At 40.2% G+C, this 15,141-nt stretch overlaps 2 protein-coding genes across 2 annotated transcripts in view; one reads left to right on the top strand and one right to left on the bottom strand.

The window, feature by feature from the left end:
- Positions 1 to 15,141, top strand: part of LOC134226196 (GTP-binding protein Di-Ras2) — a 406,254-nt gene that overhangs the window by 277,522 nt on the left and 113,591 nt on the right. The gene's annotated exons all lie outside the window — the stretch shown is intronic.
- On the bottom strand, positions 12,809 to 14,564 carry LOC134223346 (membrane-bound alkaline phosphatase-like). Its single transcript, XM_062702492.1, has 3 exons — positions 14,489 to 14,564; positions 13,321 to 14,420; positions 12,809 to 13,255 (listed from the first exon to the last, which is right to left on the bottom strand). Exons 1-3 carry the CDS (start codon positions 14,562 to 14,564, stop codon positions 12,920 to 12,922), a joined length of 1,512 nt encoding a protein of 503 aa, XP_062558476.1. The 3' UTR covers positions 12,809 to 12,919.

The following is a 15,141-nucleotide window of genomic DNA, read 5'->3' as shown; positions in this document are numbered from 1 at the left end:
TTTCACTGCCTGTACTCTCAGCGCCATTCAGATGTTCCTCGTAGTGCTGCTTCCACCTTTCGATCACCACACGTTCGTCCGTCAAGATGCTCCCATCCTTATCCCGGCACATTTCGGCTCGCGGCACGAAGCCTTTGCGGGATGCGTTGAGCTTCTGACAGAACTTGCGTGTATCTTGAGAACGGCACAGCTGTTCCATCTCCTCGCACTCCGCTTCTTCCAGGCGGCGTTTCTTCTCCTGAAAAAGGCGGGTCTGCTGTCTCCGCTTCCGTCTATAACGTTCCACGTTCTGCCGGGTACCTTGCTGCAGCGCGACCGTTCGCGCTGCGTCCTTCTCCTCCAGAATCTGTCTGCACTCTTCGTCGAACCAATCGTTCCGTCGACTGCGACCCATATACCCGACGTTATTCTCCGCTGCGTCGTTAATGCCTGCTTTGACTGTCTTCCAGCAATCCTCAAGAGGGGCCTCTTCCAGGAAAGCCGCCTCGAGATGCTGCGCGTATGCAGTGGTGACATCAGGTTGCTTCAGTTGCTCTAGGTCGTACCGCGGCGGTCGTCGGTACCGAACACCAGATAGTGGTCAGAGTCGATGTTAGCGCCACGATATGTCCTGACGTCGATAATGTCGGAGAAGTGCCGTCCATCAATCAGAACGTGGTCGATTTGTGATTCTGTCTGCAGTGGTGATCTCCAGGTGTACCGATACGGGAGGCTGTATTGGAAGTAGGTGCTGCGAATGGCCATATTCTTGGAGGCGGCGAAATCAATTAGCCGTAGGCCGTCTTCGTTCGTCAGCCGGTGAGCGCTGAACTTTCTAATAGTCGGTCCAAACTCCTCCTCTTGGCCAACCTGAGCGTTCAAATCGTTGATTATGCTGAAGTTGAAGAACCCGCCCTTGATCCTCAACCTGCACATTCTTTCATTGATCGGCCACCACCCGATCACGCGCCTTTGCATATCGCCCATCACTATGAAAGCTGTTCCCAGCTCGTGTGTGTTGCCGCAGCTTTGGTAGATGGTATGATTACCTCTAAACGTTCGCACCATTGATCCCTTCCAACAAACTTCCTGCAGCGCTACGATGCCGAATCCACGGTCCTTGAGCACATCGGCGAGTATGCGTGTGCTCCCGATGAAGTTGAGAGATTTGCAGTTCCACGAACCGAGTTTCGATTCCGCACTCATAAAACGAATATCACGAAACTTAAATTTCAATCTCCACGCCACAGCTTTGCCTTTTTGACAAAGTTATACTGATCTGTCATATCTGACTACATTCACACTCTGAGCCAGAGTCGGATCACTTATGAAAAAATAGGATAGAATAGGTTTAATCAAAGTTAATTGTCTATATTCCAGGGATTACACCACCTGACTTGGACATTAATTTACAATGATCTGAAAACTGAGGGTCGTGGGTTCGAGTCCCATCGAAGGGAAAATTATTACCTCCAATACATTTTTCAAATCATTATCTTTCACATAATGTACATACACAGACAAACAGACATAACACTCGTCAAATTTCCATCGTTCACTTATTTACTGGTCAATTCAAATAATCATTAGTTGGCCAATCGATCACTCGTGGCGGTCGCATCGGATTTGCTCTAGTTTGACGTTTACTCACTACCGCCATCTGGCTCGTGATGTGCCCAAATAACTGAAATCAACAGATGTCGTTAGTCTTTGAACGACGATGAATTTGATGTGTGAATGTTCAATGTGTTTAGTCTGTTTGTCTGTGGTACATATTCACATGTGGATTTTCAGAAGAATAGAATAGTTAAATGTACTTTACGTTTTCTGTTAGACACACTGAAAATGATTTATGGAAGAAAACTAAATACCTATTTGACGACTCAGAATGGGATTATGTAGTGGGTGTTGATAGAAAAACTTTTAAAACATTAGGTTTTGAAAACAGATTTATGTTTTTGTTCAGCGGCGCAGACAAAATTTTTGATAACGACCGTACGAGACAGTGTGGCTTAAGTTTAAATTTGTGTCGTAATTTCGCGGAATTCCGTTAAATTTCGTTAAAAGCTAGTTTTTTAAGTGAACTTTTTGTAGTTTAATGAAACGAAACGAAATCAAGAAATCAGATTTCACCATGGTCAAATTCCGCGAAATTCCGCGGAATTTCGTTTCGAACCACCTCAAACGAAATTTTTCGAAATATCGCATATGCTTACTAGGGGATACTTTACGCTGATACTAGCAAGAACCATGTCGTTGGTCGCGGCTCTAATAACCCCCTTTGCTTGGTGCTTGGTGTTTGACGCCAAGAGTTGCTGTTCCAGCAATTGGATTTGGATTGCGTTTGCGTCTGTAACTGGCCCCTTCTTGAAGTCCGAAACGTCCTCGTTTTCGGTTGATTTGGCACGTTGCTTCATAAGGAGATTTTTTTTCTTATCTTCTATCTTCTACATAATAAAAATGAACTGGTCTGTGTTCGTATCCGCATAACTCGAAAACGGCTCGATAGATTTTCTTCATTCCTTCAGCAGGTATGATGGTTATCGTTTCCGACGGGTTTATATGATATTTCCTCATCCGAAAATCACGAATAAGGTTGAATAAATTGTGAAAAACTAAAACAAAGATTCGTATGGGAATTTCGCATGGGCATTTTCGCGCATTTTCGCCTACTATGCAGGACAGCATCTGCCGGGTTGACTAGTATGAGATAAAATGGCGATTATTACGGCAAGCAGGCTGATACTTGACAGAGACATCGACGTTAGCATGGCGGAATGTGTGCTTTTTCTTAGAGTATCCAAGTGGTGTCTATTCTTGATGCGGATTTGTTCTAAACTCATCTCAGGCTCTAGGTCTTTAATGTGGATGTCCAGACCGTCCAGTGGAACGATTGGTAATTGACCTGTTTTACACCATTCTTTGTTGGTGAATTCCAACCCATTGATAACGATGGTGCAGTTATGGTAATCTATTAAAAACTAGTCGACCCGGCTGACGTTGTCCTGCATAGTAGGCGAAAATGCGCGTTGTGAACTGCCCATGCGAAATTTCATACGAACCTCAATTTTAGTTTTTCACGATTTAATCAACTTTACTAATGATTTTTGCATGGGGAGATATTATATAAACCCGTCGGAAACTATAACGAACATATCTGCTGAAGGAATGAAGAAAATCCATCCAGCCGTTTTCGAGTTATGCGGATACGAACACAGACCATTTCATTTTTATTATATAGAAGATGTGCCGGTGAGAGTTCTGTTACGTATTCCACAAGAAGTAATAATCTCCTCGTTTTTGATTTGCTTGACAACCAAATGGTTTGGGGTTAGTGGTTTTACCACCGATAATTGGCTTGAGCATTGAGAAACAACCATCGTTAGTCAAGTTTTGAAGGTTTTCCAAGCTACACATGTGGTTGCGTCCTATTTCCTGGCAGGGCTTGCTGATGAAGTAGAGATTAGAGCCGTTGATGATTGCTATGGTTGCCGGTACCTTTAGCGTCCTATCTTTTATTATCAAAGGTTCAAGTAAGAGGGTTTTATAGGCAGGAATTTCGAGCAAGGGGATTTTAATTTTAATTATAATCTTAGTTTCATTATGAAAGCAGCTTATTTCAAAGAATTCATACATCTGGTCTATGGTTTCTATGTTAAGCTTTTGGGTTTCAAATGGTTCTAGTTTATTTTTTAATTCATCGGGAGTCAAAATATGTTTGGAAATAACTCTTAATTTGGTTCTCAAGTGATCATTAATATTGTCTAATAGAATATTAATTTTTAGAATGTCTTGTAGAATTATCAAATTTTTCGTTACACCTGAACTCATTCGTGATTTAATTAAACTTCGTTTGATCTGCTCATGGTCTCTTTCTAACAGCCTGATAAATCTATTTATCCTATCTTGAAAATGACAATTGATTTTTATTTGTTCGTTATTTTCGTTGATCAAAATTTCGTTGTTGAACTCTAGCTTTCTGATATTTTTCGAAATTTTTATTTGATCATTTTCGTCCAGATTGCCTATAAGCTGTTTTAGACTTCAGCCGAGAAAATTGAACAATCCTCTTATATTTATATGTCTTGGCATTGGGTTGTGAAATAGAGTTTGGACATTGCTAAATTTTGACTCAAGCATTTTGGTTGTATCTGTATAAATTTGAAAACTTTTGATTCCTTGAAAGATAATTTCGAGCCTTGCAAAAATTGGTTCGTATCGTTTCAAGTCAAAATTTGATGCTTCCCAATTTTTACAAAGGTTTTACCAATGTCTAGTGTTAATAAACCAGGATTTCTTTGGAGATCGGTTATTTGAATGCTATGGAAGGATTTTGCTGAGGATGAACAGATGATCACGGCGAGAATGATGAGCGTGGTAGCATTCATAACGTCGTCCTAAAATTAGAAAACTTTTATTAATAAAAAATAACTAAATTTATTTTAGTTTAGTACGATAGCTTGAAGCAAAGATGGATTATTTAGAACGGAATTTGTATAGTGTTAAGGTGTAATTTGATTAGTGCTAGCAGGTTGACTATCTGGATTAGCGGTTTGTAATTGAGCTCTGATAAGTTGAGCATGTGCTGGAATTGCTCCAAGCCATACTTCCTGCGTAAATTAATGTTCTTAAAATATTGTTTGTAATTAAACATTTCACTCCAAGTGTTAATAAACAGCTGTTCTCTAATTCGACGAAACGCTTCTTTATGTAATTTGCTTCAATTCTCATCAAGGAACGTCTGTTGCCTGTCCTCGGCGATTACGGCGATTACGGGGATGAAGTTATCTTGTTTTTTACTCCGTGTCGTTTGATGAACGCAATTGATCTAGATCCAGATATGAGGGATTTTCTCGAATTTGGTTTCTTTGGGCATTTTGATTACGTTGAGTTGAGATTTGGTACACAGCTTCAACGTAGATTTTATTTCGAGCTTCTTGATTCAATAGCCTTTCTTCTCCGTCTTTTATCCCATAAAATATTTCTCGTGGTTTCATGTTGGTAGCTTAATGTATGCTGTTGTTATAAAGAGTACAGGAAATAAGGAACATTTATTTACAGTGACATTTGGATACCGCCATCGGGGGTGACAATGGGTCTGGGGGGTGAGAATGTCCTCAGATGCATTCAATCCAATCTAGAAGCATTCTAAGTGGTTGAAACAGTGACCCATTCTCAACCCCATTTGACCCATTGTCATCCTGACGACGGTACTTATGTTTATTGCATTTGAACATTTCGGCTATTGTAGAATGAAAGCTTTCTACGATGCCATTGGTTTCACTACGATCAACGGGAGTAAAATATTGCTGGACGTTCAAATTTGCGAGTATGCCTCTTAATTCGATGGACTTTATAGCCGGTTCGTTATCTGAAACTATTAACTGATGGGTTCCGTACAAGGCAAAGTATTTCAGTATAGCTTTTCTAGTAAAGGGTGTATTCGATAAAAATGGCACACCGAAAATCTCCTATAACTTTTGAACCGCATGAGTTAGAAACCTGAAAATTTGACCAAATCTTATTCATAGTGTATTGTTTACATCTGCAGAGTTTCATAGTTATTCATACAGTGGTTCCAATCATATCGTCGGAACAAGAAATTGCCAGTGAAAAATTTTTGTGCACCCTCCGATCGATAGCAAAACACTTAGGATTGCAAATTCAACTGTATCTCGTGTAATAAAAACCTTCAAGGAGCATCTGAGTGTTCAAAGGAAGGAAGGGAGTGGTCGTAGAAGCGGTCCAATGGACAGTAAAATGACCAGGAGTGGTAGAACAGCTCAATAAGTTTCTAAACGAAATGTTGACAACAGGTCCAAGATGTCGGTTGGTTTCGTGCACAAAAACCATGAAACGTGCTGGGTTACATGTTTACAAGGTGCAAAAAGTCCCAAACCGAAATGAAAAGCATAACAACAACAAAAAAACCGCGCCCGGAAACTTTACACGAAATTGTTCACTAAATCCTGTTGCATCGTGATGGATGATGAAACCTAACGTCAAGGCTGACTTCCGTCAGTTTCCTGGGCATGAATATTTCGTTGCCAAGTCTAAGTTCGATATTCCGGAGGATGTCCGAACAAAGAAGTTATTAAAATTTGCTAAGAAGTCAGGCGATTTGCGGATGTGGTGAAGTAAGCGCTCCCTTCATTACTTCCGGAACATTCAACAGTACGATTTACACCGAATAGTGTCTCAAGAAGCGTCTTTTGCCATTCATAAGAAAACACAAAGTATCAACACTGTTTTGGCCTGATCTGGCGTCTTGCAACTACGCTCGTAACGTATTGCAGTGGTACCGAGCAAACGGAGCTAAATTTGTGCCAAAAGATATGAACCCACAAAACTCACCGGAACTTCGCTCAAATGAAAAATTCTGGGCAATTGTGAAGACGAAACTTCAAAAACATCCTAAAATTATTAAAACGGAGCTGGAGATGAAGAAAAATTGGGGAAAAGCAACAAAAATATAGCAAAAATCGATTGCACAAAATTTGATGGGTGGAGTGAAAAGAAAAGTGCGCGCATTCGGGATGGGCAATGAAATCAAACGAAACAAATCAATACTGTAAATCATAACTTATTAAAAGTTTTTCATTCTCTGAAAATTTCAAGACAATCCGATAATCGGTTCAATTTTGATGAGCAAATATGTGTATTATGATCGTTCTTGCAAAAAATCAAGATGGTCACAAAATAACTAATTTCCATGTTATCGAGAAACATTGCACAGCTCGACAAACCATGACACGAAAACTGAACCTACCTATGGGTAGTTTTGAAACCATATTTATCAATCTATTTGAGCACTCACCCAGACTAACTGAACAATTTGTAGTCAGTCATGTTACTGCTGGTCCATCGTTGGGTTTCCATTATAACACTCAAATAAGTATTAAAATCAATTTTATGCAACTCATATGAATACTATATTGTTTATTAAAGCGCTCATTTGGTTGGTATGGAAAAGTAGGCGTTTTTTCACTTAAACATGATCCAGGTATTATGATCCGAAATTTCAAAAAGTCTTTTTCCAAGCTGCAGTAAATTGTGAATAACTTTTAAACGGATAGAGATGAAAGGTTGCTATTTTTAGCACAATATTCGCTATAAAATTCCCCATTTTTCTATGTACACAGTAAGTTTCGATTACCGAAGTCGGTAAAATTTTACTGGGTTTTTGAACAGCAGACTTAACTCGGTAATTTCAGATGATACCGAAAATTCGGTAAAGATTCGAACTCATAAAATGTCAAAAAAATGCTGGTAAAGTCAGTATTTTTTTCCGCTGAGTTTCTCGGTAATTATTTTGTTTACCGTGGTTTACTGAATCTTCCAGTTATTTTTTTTTTGTTTTAAATCATTTAATTAGCCATCACAGGCAAAACAAATTTAAAAAATGGGAGGAAATATGTATCGTTGTCCAACTTCAACGATATGTAGTTATATAAATGAGTTTATGCAATTAAAATTGATTCTTCCTACTGGATATAATTTGATGTCCAAAGACCGTGACCAAAGATTTGCAACCAAAATAGGGAAATTTTCTCAATATTTTTAATTGGGTGGTGTACTTGTACTCAATATAGATTGAACCGACAAGTACGAACTTCTTCCATCCCTATTACTGCTTGGGCATGGATTGTCGCTGGGAACCAGATAATTTCTAAAATATAATTATGACGAATGAAAACAGCAGCAGCCGGTATGTGAGAGGACTTTCTATTTTGTTCTACTGGAGATTCACTAGTATGCACCCGTAATCTTCAACGATGCTCTTGGCGATGCTAACTAATCCGATTTCGAGACTTACAAATAGATTCTTCCAGAGTTCTTAGCGAAAAAAAACAACTGTAGTATTTGCTTCCAGAACTTTGAAATGAAAAATGCGGGCAAAAGAAATTTCTTGACTTTTCAAACCACGAACTCAGTTGACGTTTACTTTTGAAGGGCTAGTCGGTAGAAATGAAGAAATACCGAAATTTTGGTATTCGTATTTACTGACTTTTCAATCTATTCAGTAAACACTAAGTAAACAATCACTTATTACAGTAAAGTCGGTATTTGCCATTACCGAATTCAGTAATTCAAGAAGCATATCACTGACCATCGATAATATTTTGTCGAATTACTGAATTTTCGGTATTTTTTACGTTTTACGGTTCGAAAACCGTAAAAAAAAATTACCGAACCGGGAAGCCGTGATTAAGTGTGTATATCTAGTTTCGAAAGCATTATGATGGATACCCGTTTTGGATGCATTAATAAAAAAATATTAGGAAAAATCCATCATTTTTGGGCATTTAAAGCATCAGTGAAAAATATATAGAGCTAAAACATGCGGTATCAAAGTTTTACCATAAAGTATAGGCCCTAAGTTAAATGTAAAAAATATAAAATGGATGGGTTTCATCGAATTTCTTTCCGATATACCGGTATTTTCGATTTTACCTATAAAAAATGCACTTTTTTCATAAAACGCGTCAGGGCCACCCTAAACGTCATTTCCTAGAGTTGTCGTAGAACAATTTTTCTTTTGTTATACCTAAGCTTTCATTTGAAGGTTGAGCCCCAAAATCTCAGGCATGGTCCAATTTTGGGACACCCTAATGTGTATGCCATTTTTATCGAATACACCCTTTATCCGGAATAGCTCTAGATTTTATGGGAATGAGCCCTAGTAACATTTCAGTTTTATGCTGATTTTATAACACTCTTGAAGAGTAAATTATGGTCTTCAAGAGCATAATAAAACTTCAAATGTTACTTGGGGAGACTTCCAAATCTAGTTAATTTGTCGACTACTGACAAAAATAAGCATGGCTGCGAAATGAACCCATCAATATGGAGAATATCCAAAGGCTTTTTAGGGATGGGAGTTTCACCATGTTTTATCTTATACGATTTTCTCTCGTACTTGGCTTTATTGCATATTTGGCATAAGATAATAAATTTCCTAATCTTGGCTTTAAGGTTGGAGAAATAGTATCGTCTAATCAATTCAGCATAATTTTCCTTGAGGCCTCGATGTGAGGTTTCATGGGTTTGCTCTATGAGCGAATCTTGTCCTTGAATATCGGTAATATCTGTTAATATCTTCTGCGATATGTTGATTTGTAAGATTTTATGTCTACTAAAGTAGTTTTATAGATCAAGCTTTCGGGGCAGAGTATGCAATTTTGTTTTGATGGGTCCATGCATTCCCGGAAGATTCGAAACATTATCGGCACTCCAAAAGAAGAAAGATTTCTTCATATGTTTCAGAATCTTCAACACCGATTTTCAAAATAATCTTATTACGAAAGAAGTTAATGGGACGTTCGGTGCATTCCATAAATTCTGACACATCAGTATCTGGCGAATGAGCTGAACTTGAATCGGATGATTCTTCGTTTAAATTTATTTCGAAGAATCTGCTACAACATTTTGTCTTCCCGGCTGGTGTTTTATCTCGAAATCGTATTCTGATAACTGAAGTCTCCATTTTACGAGTTTCGTGTTCGGACTTTTTAAATTTAGGTCATATGTCAGAGGCTGGTGATCAGTATACAGCGTGAACTTATTACCAAAGAGATACAGGCGGAAGTATCGAGTTGCCCATACGATTCTTTTTCAATGGCCGAATAATTCTCTTCGGACTTGGTCAACGTTCTCGAAGCGTAAGCTATGGCCTATCTGCTACGATAGGTCCTTGCGATAGCACTGCTCCTAGGGCAAAATTGCTCGCATCCGTAGTTAAAACGAATGGTTTATCAAAGTCGAGATCAGTAGGCTTTTGCAGGTTTCAAAAGTTTTTATGAATAAAGGATTTGGTTCCACAGCTTGGTCGGTAACAATGTGACCAAGAAATGCCACATCTTTCTTAAGAAATTCACTCTTATCGAGTTGAATTTTTAAGTTGACATTCCTGAGAGCTAAGAGAACTTTATCTAAGTTTTCAATGTGCTCTTGCAGAGAAGTTGAAAAGACAATAATGTCGTCCATATACACGAGACAACATTTGCCTAATAAATTTCGTAAAACATTATCCATGACGTGCTGAAACGTTGCAGGCGCGTTCTTTAACCCAAACGGCAAGGTACTCGTACAATCCATGTTCAACGCTAAACGCCGTTTTTGGTACATCATCAGAATGAAATTCTGAGTGCCTGTTTTGTCGTATTGCTGCTCAGTACGCAGATAGTCCGCGGACCTATTTTGATTGTTCTGTGCGGTCGAAATAAAAATCAATCAGTGCATGTTTTGTCGTGATGCTGTTCAGTAAGCAGATACTTCGCGCGGTCGAGTGAGTGAACATTTGGTGCGTGATCGGACGTTTTTTTAGGTAGGTCGCTGAACATTCGTGAAATCCGCGTTTTTGGTTCTGTTCTAAACGTTCAGTGAATAAGTGTGCGATTGAACGTGTTTTGTATATGATGCGATTGCGGAACTTTTTTCAGATCCGGGTTACTTTGTTCTGCTTTGGACGGTTCGTAAGTAAATAAATGAATATTTTTTTAAAATTTTTCAGCATATACTGTTATTGACAAACGCTCTATATTGTCGAATAGAGCTCCCTATTATTCACCTTACCCACTTACCCCAATTTTCCTTCCCGAGACATCTATGAAGGTAGTATGGGTTCCCTGCATCTTCAAAAGTAGATGTTGAACTAACATTCCTTCCCTTCCTTCCGTGATTGTAAGGACGTGGCCAGGTATACAACTGCTACTGTATAGGAAAAGGTACTAATCCCAAGTACCAATTTGCGACAATATACAGTAGATTGCTCAATTGAGCATTGTATAGCCACCCACGATTTGTACAATCACATATGCTATGCTATCATCAGAATGAACTTCTACCTGATGGACACCCGAGGTGAGGTCCAGCGTCGTAAAGTACTGACACCTACCAAAATTTTCCAAAATCTCAGTGATGTTTGGAAGCGGGTATCTATCGTCTATTGTCTTATCGTTTAGTTTACGAAAATCAACAATCAAACGCCATTTTTGTTTGCCTAGGCATCGCCTTTTTTGGGACAACCCAAATTGGTGAGCACCAAGGGGATGTGCTACGCCGTATAATGCCTTGAACTAACATTTAATTTATTTGATCGTGTACCTCTAGTTTATGGCAAAAGGGGTACCGATAGCTTTTCGCGTGAGTGGGGATTTCATCCCTGGTTTCAATTTTGTGCTTGATTGCATTAGTGAAGGTATTGCCATTAATGAAGAAAACGTCGTAATTCTGATTCGACTCTGACCGAAAATTCGAATCGTCCTTTGTGGAAGAAGTATTTTCTGGGAGAGTATATTGAGGTTGGTAATCGCATCTTTCTTCAGAGTAGTTATCTGGTGCTTGTGTTTCAGGTAACGTAGTATACCCGTACGCTTCGTCATTTACCTATTCACTCTGATCCTGGAAATTGACTTGAGTGGTAGGAGGGAAGGTCCGCCTAAAGTTGTTTTGGAAGAGATTTTCCTGTTTTATGGCCAGTGGAGCATTGGGTTGAGTTGGATTGTTCCTGTTGGCAGAACTGTTGTTGTGGGGAAAGAACATTCTGGGTTGGGACGTAAATTTTAGCATTTAGCATTTTTGCATTTTAGCAGTTCGCACAAATTCGTAGGTGGTACAAGCCAAGACTATTGTATGAGAGTAGCAACTGTTAGATGGAAGCAATACACTCTCCAATAGTCGAGATCTGTCCTGGCCACGTCCTTGCGAATGCTGAGGAAGGGGAAGGATGGTTTGTTGGAGACCTACTTAAGAAAGATGCAGAGAACTCTACGACCTCTCATAGGTGCCACGGGAGGTTTTGGGATTGCGTGGAAGGTTATAAAACAGTAGGAATCGTTTTGGTATAACGTGAAATACAGAAAGAACTAAGAAAGAAATACAAAGTAGGAAAGGAACGAGCCTGTAATTGAACCCACGACCTCCTGCTTATAAGGCAGAAGCGGTAGCCACTAGACCACCGAGCTCGTCATTCTGGGTTGGGACGTAAATGGCCTAAAATTCTGATTATAGTTCCGTGGTTTTCTTCTTATTATTATTATTATTGCCATTACATCCCCACACTGGGAGAGCTGCCTCACAGCTTTAGTGTTCATTAAGCACTTCCACAGTTATTAACTGCGAGGTTTCTAAGCCAAGTTACCATTTTTGCATTCGTATATCATGAGGCTAACACGATGATACTTTTATGCCCAGGAAAGTCGAGACAATTTGCGAAAGGGAAGTCGAGACAAAATCCAAAAATTGCCTAGACCGGCACCGGGAATCGAACTCAGCCACCCTCAGCATGGTCTTGCTGCATAGCCGCGCGTCTTACCGCACGGCTAAGGAGGGTCCTTCCGTGGTGGTTGATTAAAATTCCTGAAAAAAAAACCTTTTTAAAAGGCAGGGAATTACTTCACGAGGAACTTAATACTTTGAATGTTCACGCTCCTTGGCTATCGTTTTCAGGCAATAATCACCTTTTGTGACACAAGGTGGTGTGAATTTACTGTCTGTTACCTAATATATGGGGATTCACGACTACATTATTAATGAAGACTATATTATTAATAAACGTGGCTCCAGTAGCCTTGCGAGCAAAGGAGTAGGATCTCCACCGGAGTAAATATCTCAGAAAACTTCGGATTACTAAAAAAAATTCGAAATTCAAAAAGTCTGCAAAATTTTAGTTGTTAGAATCGTTAGATTTTTATGCGTATGCAGGAGATCTAAAAAGTTTCCGAGGCATTCCGAAAGTAAATTGAGTTATATCGACAAAAATAAACCTAGAATAAAGAATTACGAAAAAATAGACACCTGTTGTGACTTTTCCTTCGTGTAAATTTTATTAAAAATCCTACAAATACTTGGTAAACGAGATTGAACAATTTATTATTAATATTTGACACATTTGAGTGGCAGTTTGAAAGATTGAGTCAAACGAACACATCAAACATTCCTACGAACACGCCTTTAATCCATCACCAATACACGAAGCATAGGCCAACATGTGCGGAATCGCATTCTGTTCATAGGTTCCCTTGAACAAATGCGACCATGGACCGGATGCGTACACAGCCACATCCTCTCCACCGTGTGTTTCCGACTCAAGTGGCAAAGTTGCCGGATGGCGGAACTCCCTCCACAGAGTATCCAGCTGTTCAACGTTCACTCTGCCCCCTTCGGAAGGACTGACGTGATCGTAAAAGCCCAAACCATTTGCATAGTTTACGGTTTTATATGGCAGACCGTCGTTGCCTTCGTTGTGAGCCCCTAGAATATCGCTGCCTCTTGCCTATTGCAAAAGGATTCAAAATTATATTAATTGGAATCACATAAAATTAACAAATGAATACATACCGAATAGCCCGAGTAAGTCACAGCATGCGAATGATCCGATGTAACTATAATCAACGTGTCTTCTTCGCTGAACTTGCTTCGTGCCAGTTCAACCGCTTTTGAGAACTCCACAGTCTCATCCAACGACAGTCTAGCCCAGTTTCGGTGATGAGCATGATCAATGCGGCCTCCCTCAACGAACAAGAAGAATCCATTGTCGCTCTTCCTCAACACATCCGTTGCCTTGTCCACCATTTCAGCTAAAGTTGGTTCCTGATCCAAGCCCTCCTGAATTCGTTCCAAGTTGTAAACACAATGGCCGGGCTCGAACATACCGAGTAACCTATCGGTTTTCGCTGGGTCAACTCCAAGCAAATCATCTCGGTTCCACACATAAGTTCTATTCTCACCGGTTTCGGCCAGGTTTAACCACTCTTCAATCAAATTCCTACTGTCCTTCCTCTTACCATTGCTGCCCGTCTCCGGATCCGGGTGCTTGTGCAGGAACTCACGCCTTCCTCCACCCAAAACAACCTTCAATCCCTGACCGGTCTTTCCGTAAATCAGCTGCATGGCAATGTCCTTGGTAATCTCCGGATCACACCCGTCTTTTTTCACTTCGTTATCGTTCTCGCGATCTCGGTTGGAAGTGTGAGCATAGACAGATGCGGGCGATGCGTGAGTCACTCTCGTAGTAGTGACCAATCCGGCGTCCTTCCCGGCATCAATCGCCCACTGTGCAATGGAGTAGGTATGCGTCGATTCATCCAACTCGGCCGTACAATCGTAGCTGGGAATTTTTGCGTTAACTCCAATCGTTTCGTAGTTGCCCTTCACTCCGGTCAGGTAGGCCGTTCCCGAGCATGCCGAGTCCGGCACCTGCTTGTTCACGCAGTACGTCTTGGACATACCGATGAAGGGGAAGCTCTCGAAGGATAGTTTGGTAGATTCGCCGCCAGCGTACACGCGAGCCATTGCTACGGTCGAAACGGACATTCCGTCGCCCATGAAGAGAATGATGTTCTTGGCGATGTTTCGGTTCTCTCGTTGCTGCAGGATATTGTTGATGGTTTGCTGGGCATCGTTGGTCCAGTATTCCACCGAACTGCTGGGTTGAGGTTCTAGAATTCGTGAGGAAAGGGGTGGAATTTATGTTTGCAACTGTCGATCTTGCCATTCTGAATCTTACCAAACGGAACGGCAGGAATGCCCCCAAGAAATAGGCAGCTTACGATAAGCAACACAATCGCCGAAAGTGACTCCATGATGGACGACCGCTTTGCGTTTGTATCGGGTGTTCCGGTAGACGGTTTTTATAAACATGAATCGATTGTCAGGGCGCATAGGATTGAGATAATCTCATATTGATAGCGGCGCTCCATGGTGTTGTAAAATGACAAAGAATTTGGGAACTAGGAGGGTGATTCCGATAAATGGAGATAAGTCCGGAATCACACGGATGACTGATGTTTTGATGATTTTGTTGTATGGTCATTTGTTGAACGATTCATCCTTATGGAGGTAGAGCTTGGCTTTGTTATAAATACTTGGAAGGTTATTTGATGAATTAAAAATGAAGCATGTTCTAAAAATTTAAGATGCTGCATATACAAACTAATACTTAATAGCTTTAGACAATTTGACAATGTTGTGGTCAACAACGAGCTTTCGTTGGTGATGACATCGACAATACGCTGAAAAATGGTTGATGCTGTCATTGTTTGGGCGATACCTATATCCCTATATGGCCTGGAAAAGTCTTTCCGGATTTTAAGCGAAGCAGGCAACTTAATGCAATTGACAAAGAAACATCACAAATTCGTGGTGTAGTGTGAAAATAGA

Source organism: Armigeres subalbatus, chromosome 3 (genome assembly GCF_024139115.2).
Source record: "Armigeres subalbatus isolate Guangzhou_Male chromosome 3, GZ_Asu_2, whole genome shotgun sequence".
Lineage (NCBI taxonomy): Eukaryota > Metazoa > Arthropoda > Insecta > Diptera > Culicidae > Armigeres > Armigeres subalbatus.
Note: the sequence above shows the minus strand (reverse complement) of the source record. Positions and strands in the feature narration are given on the sequence as shown.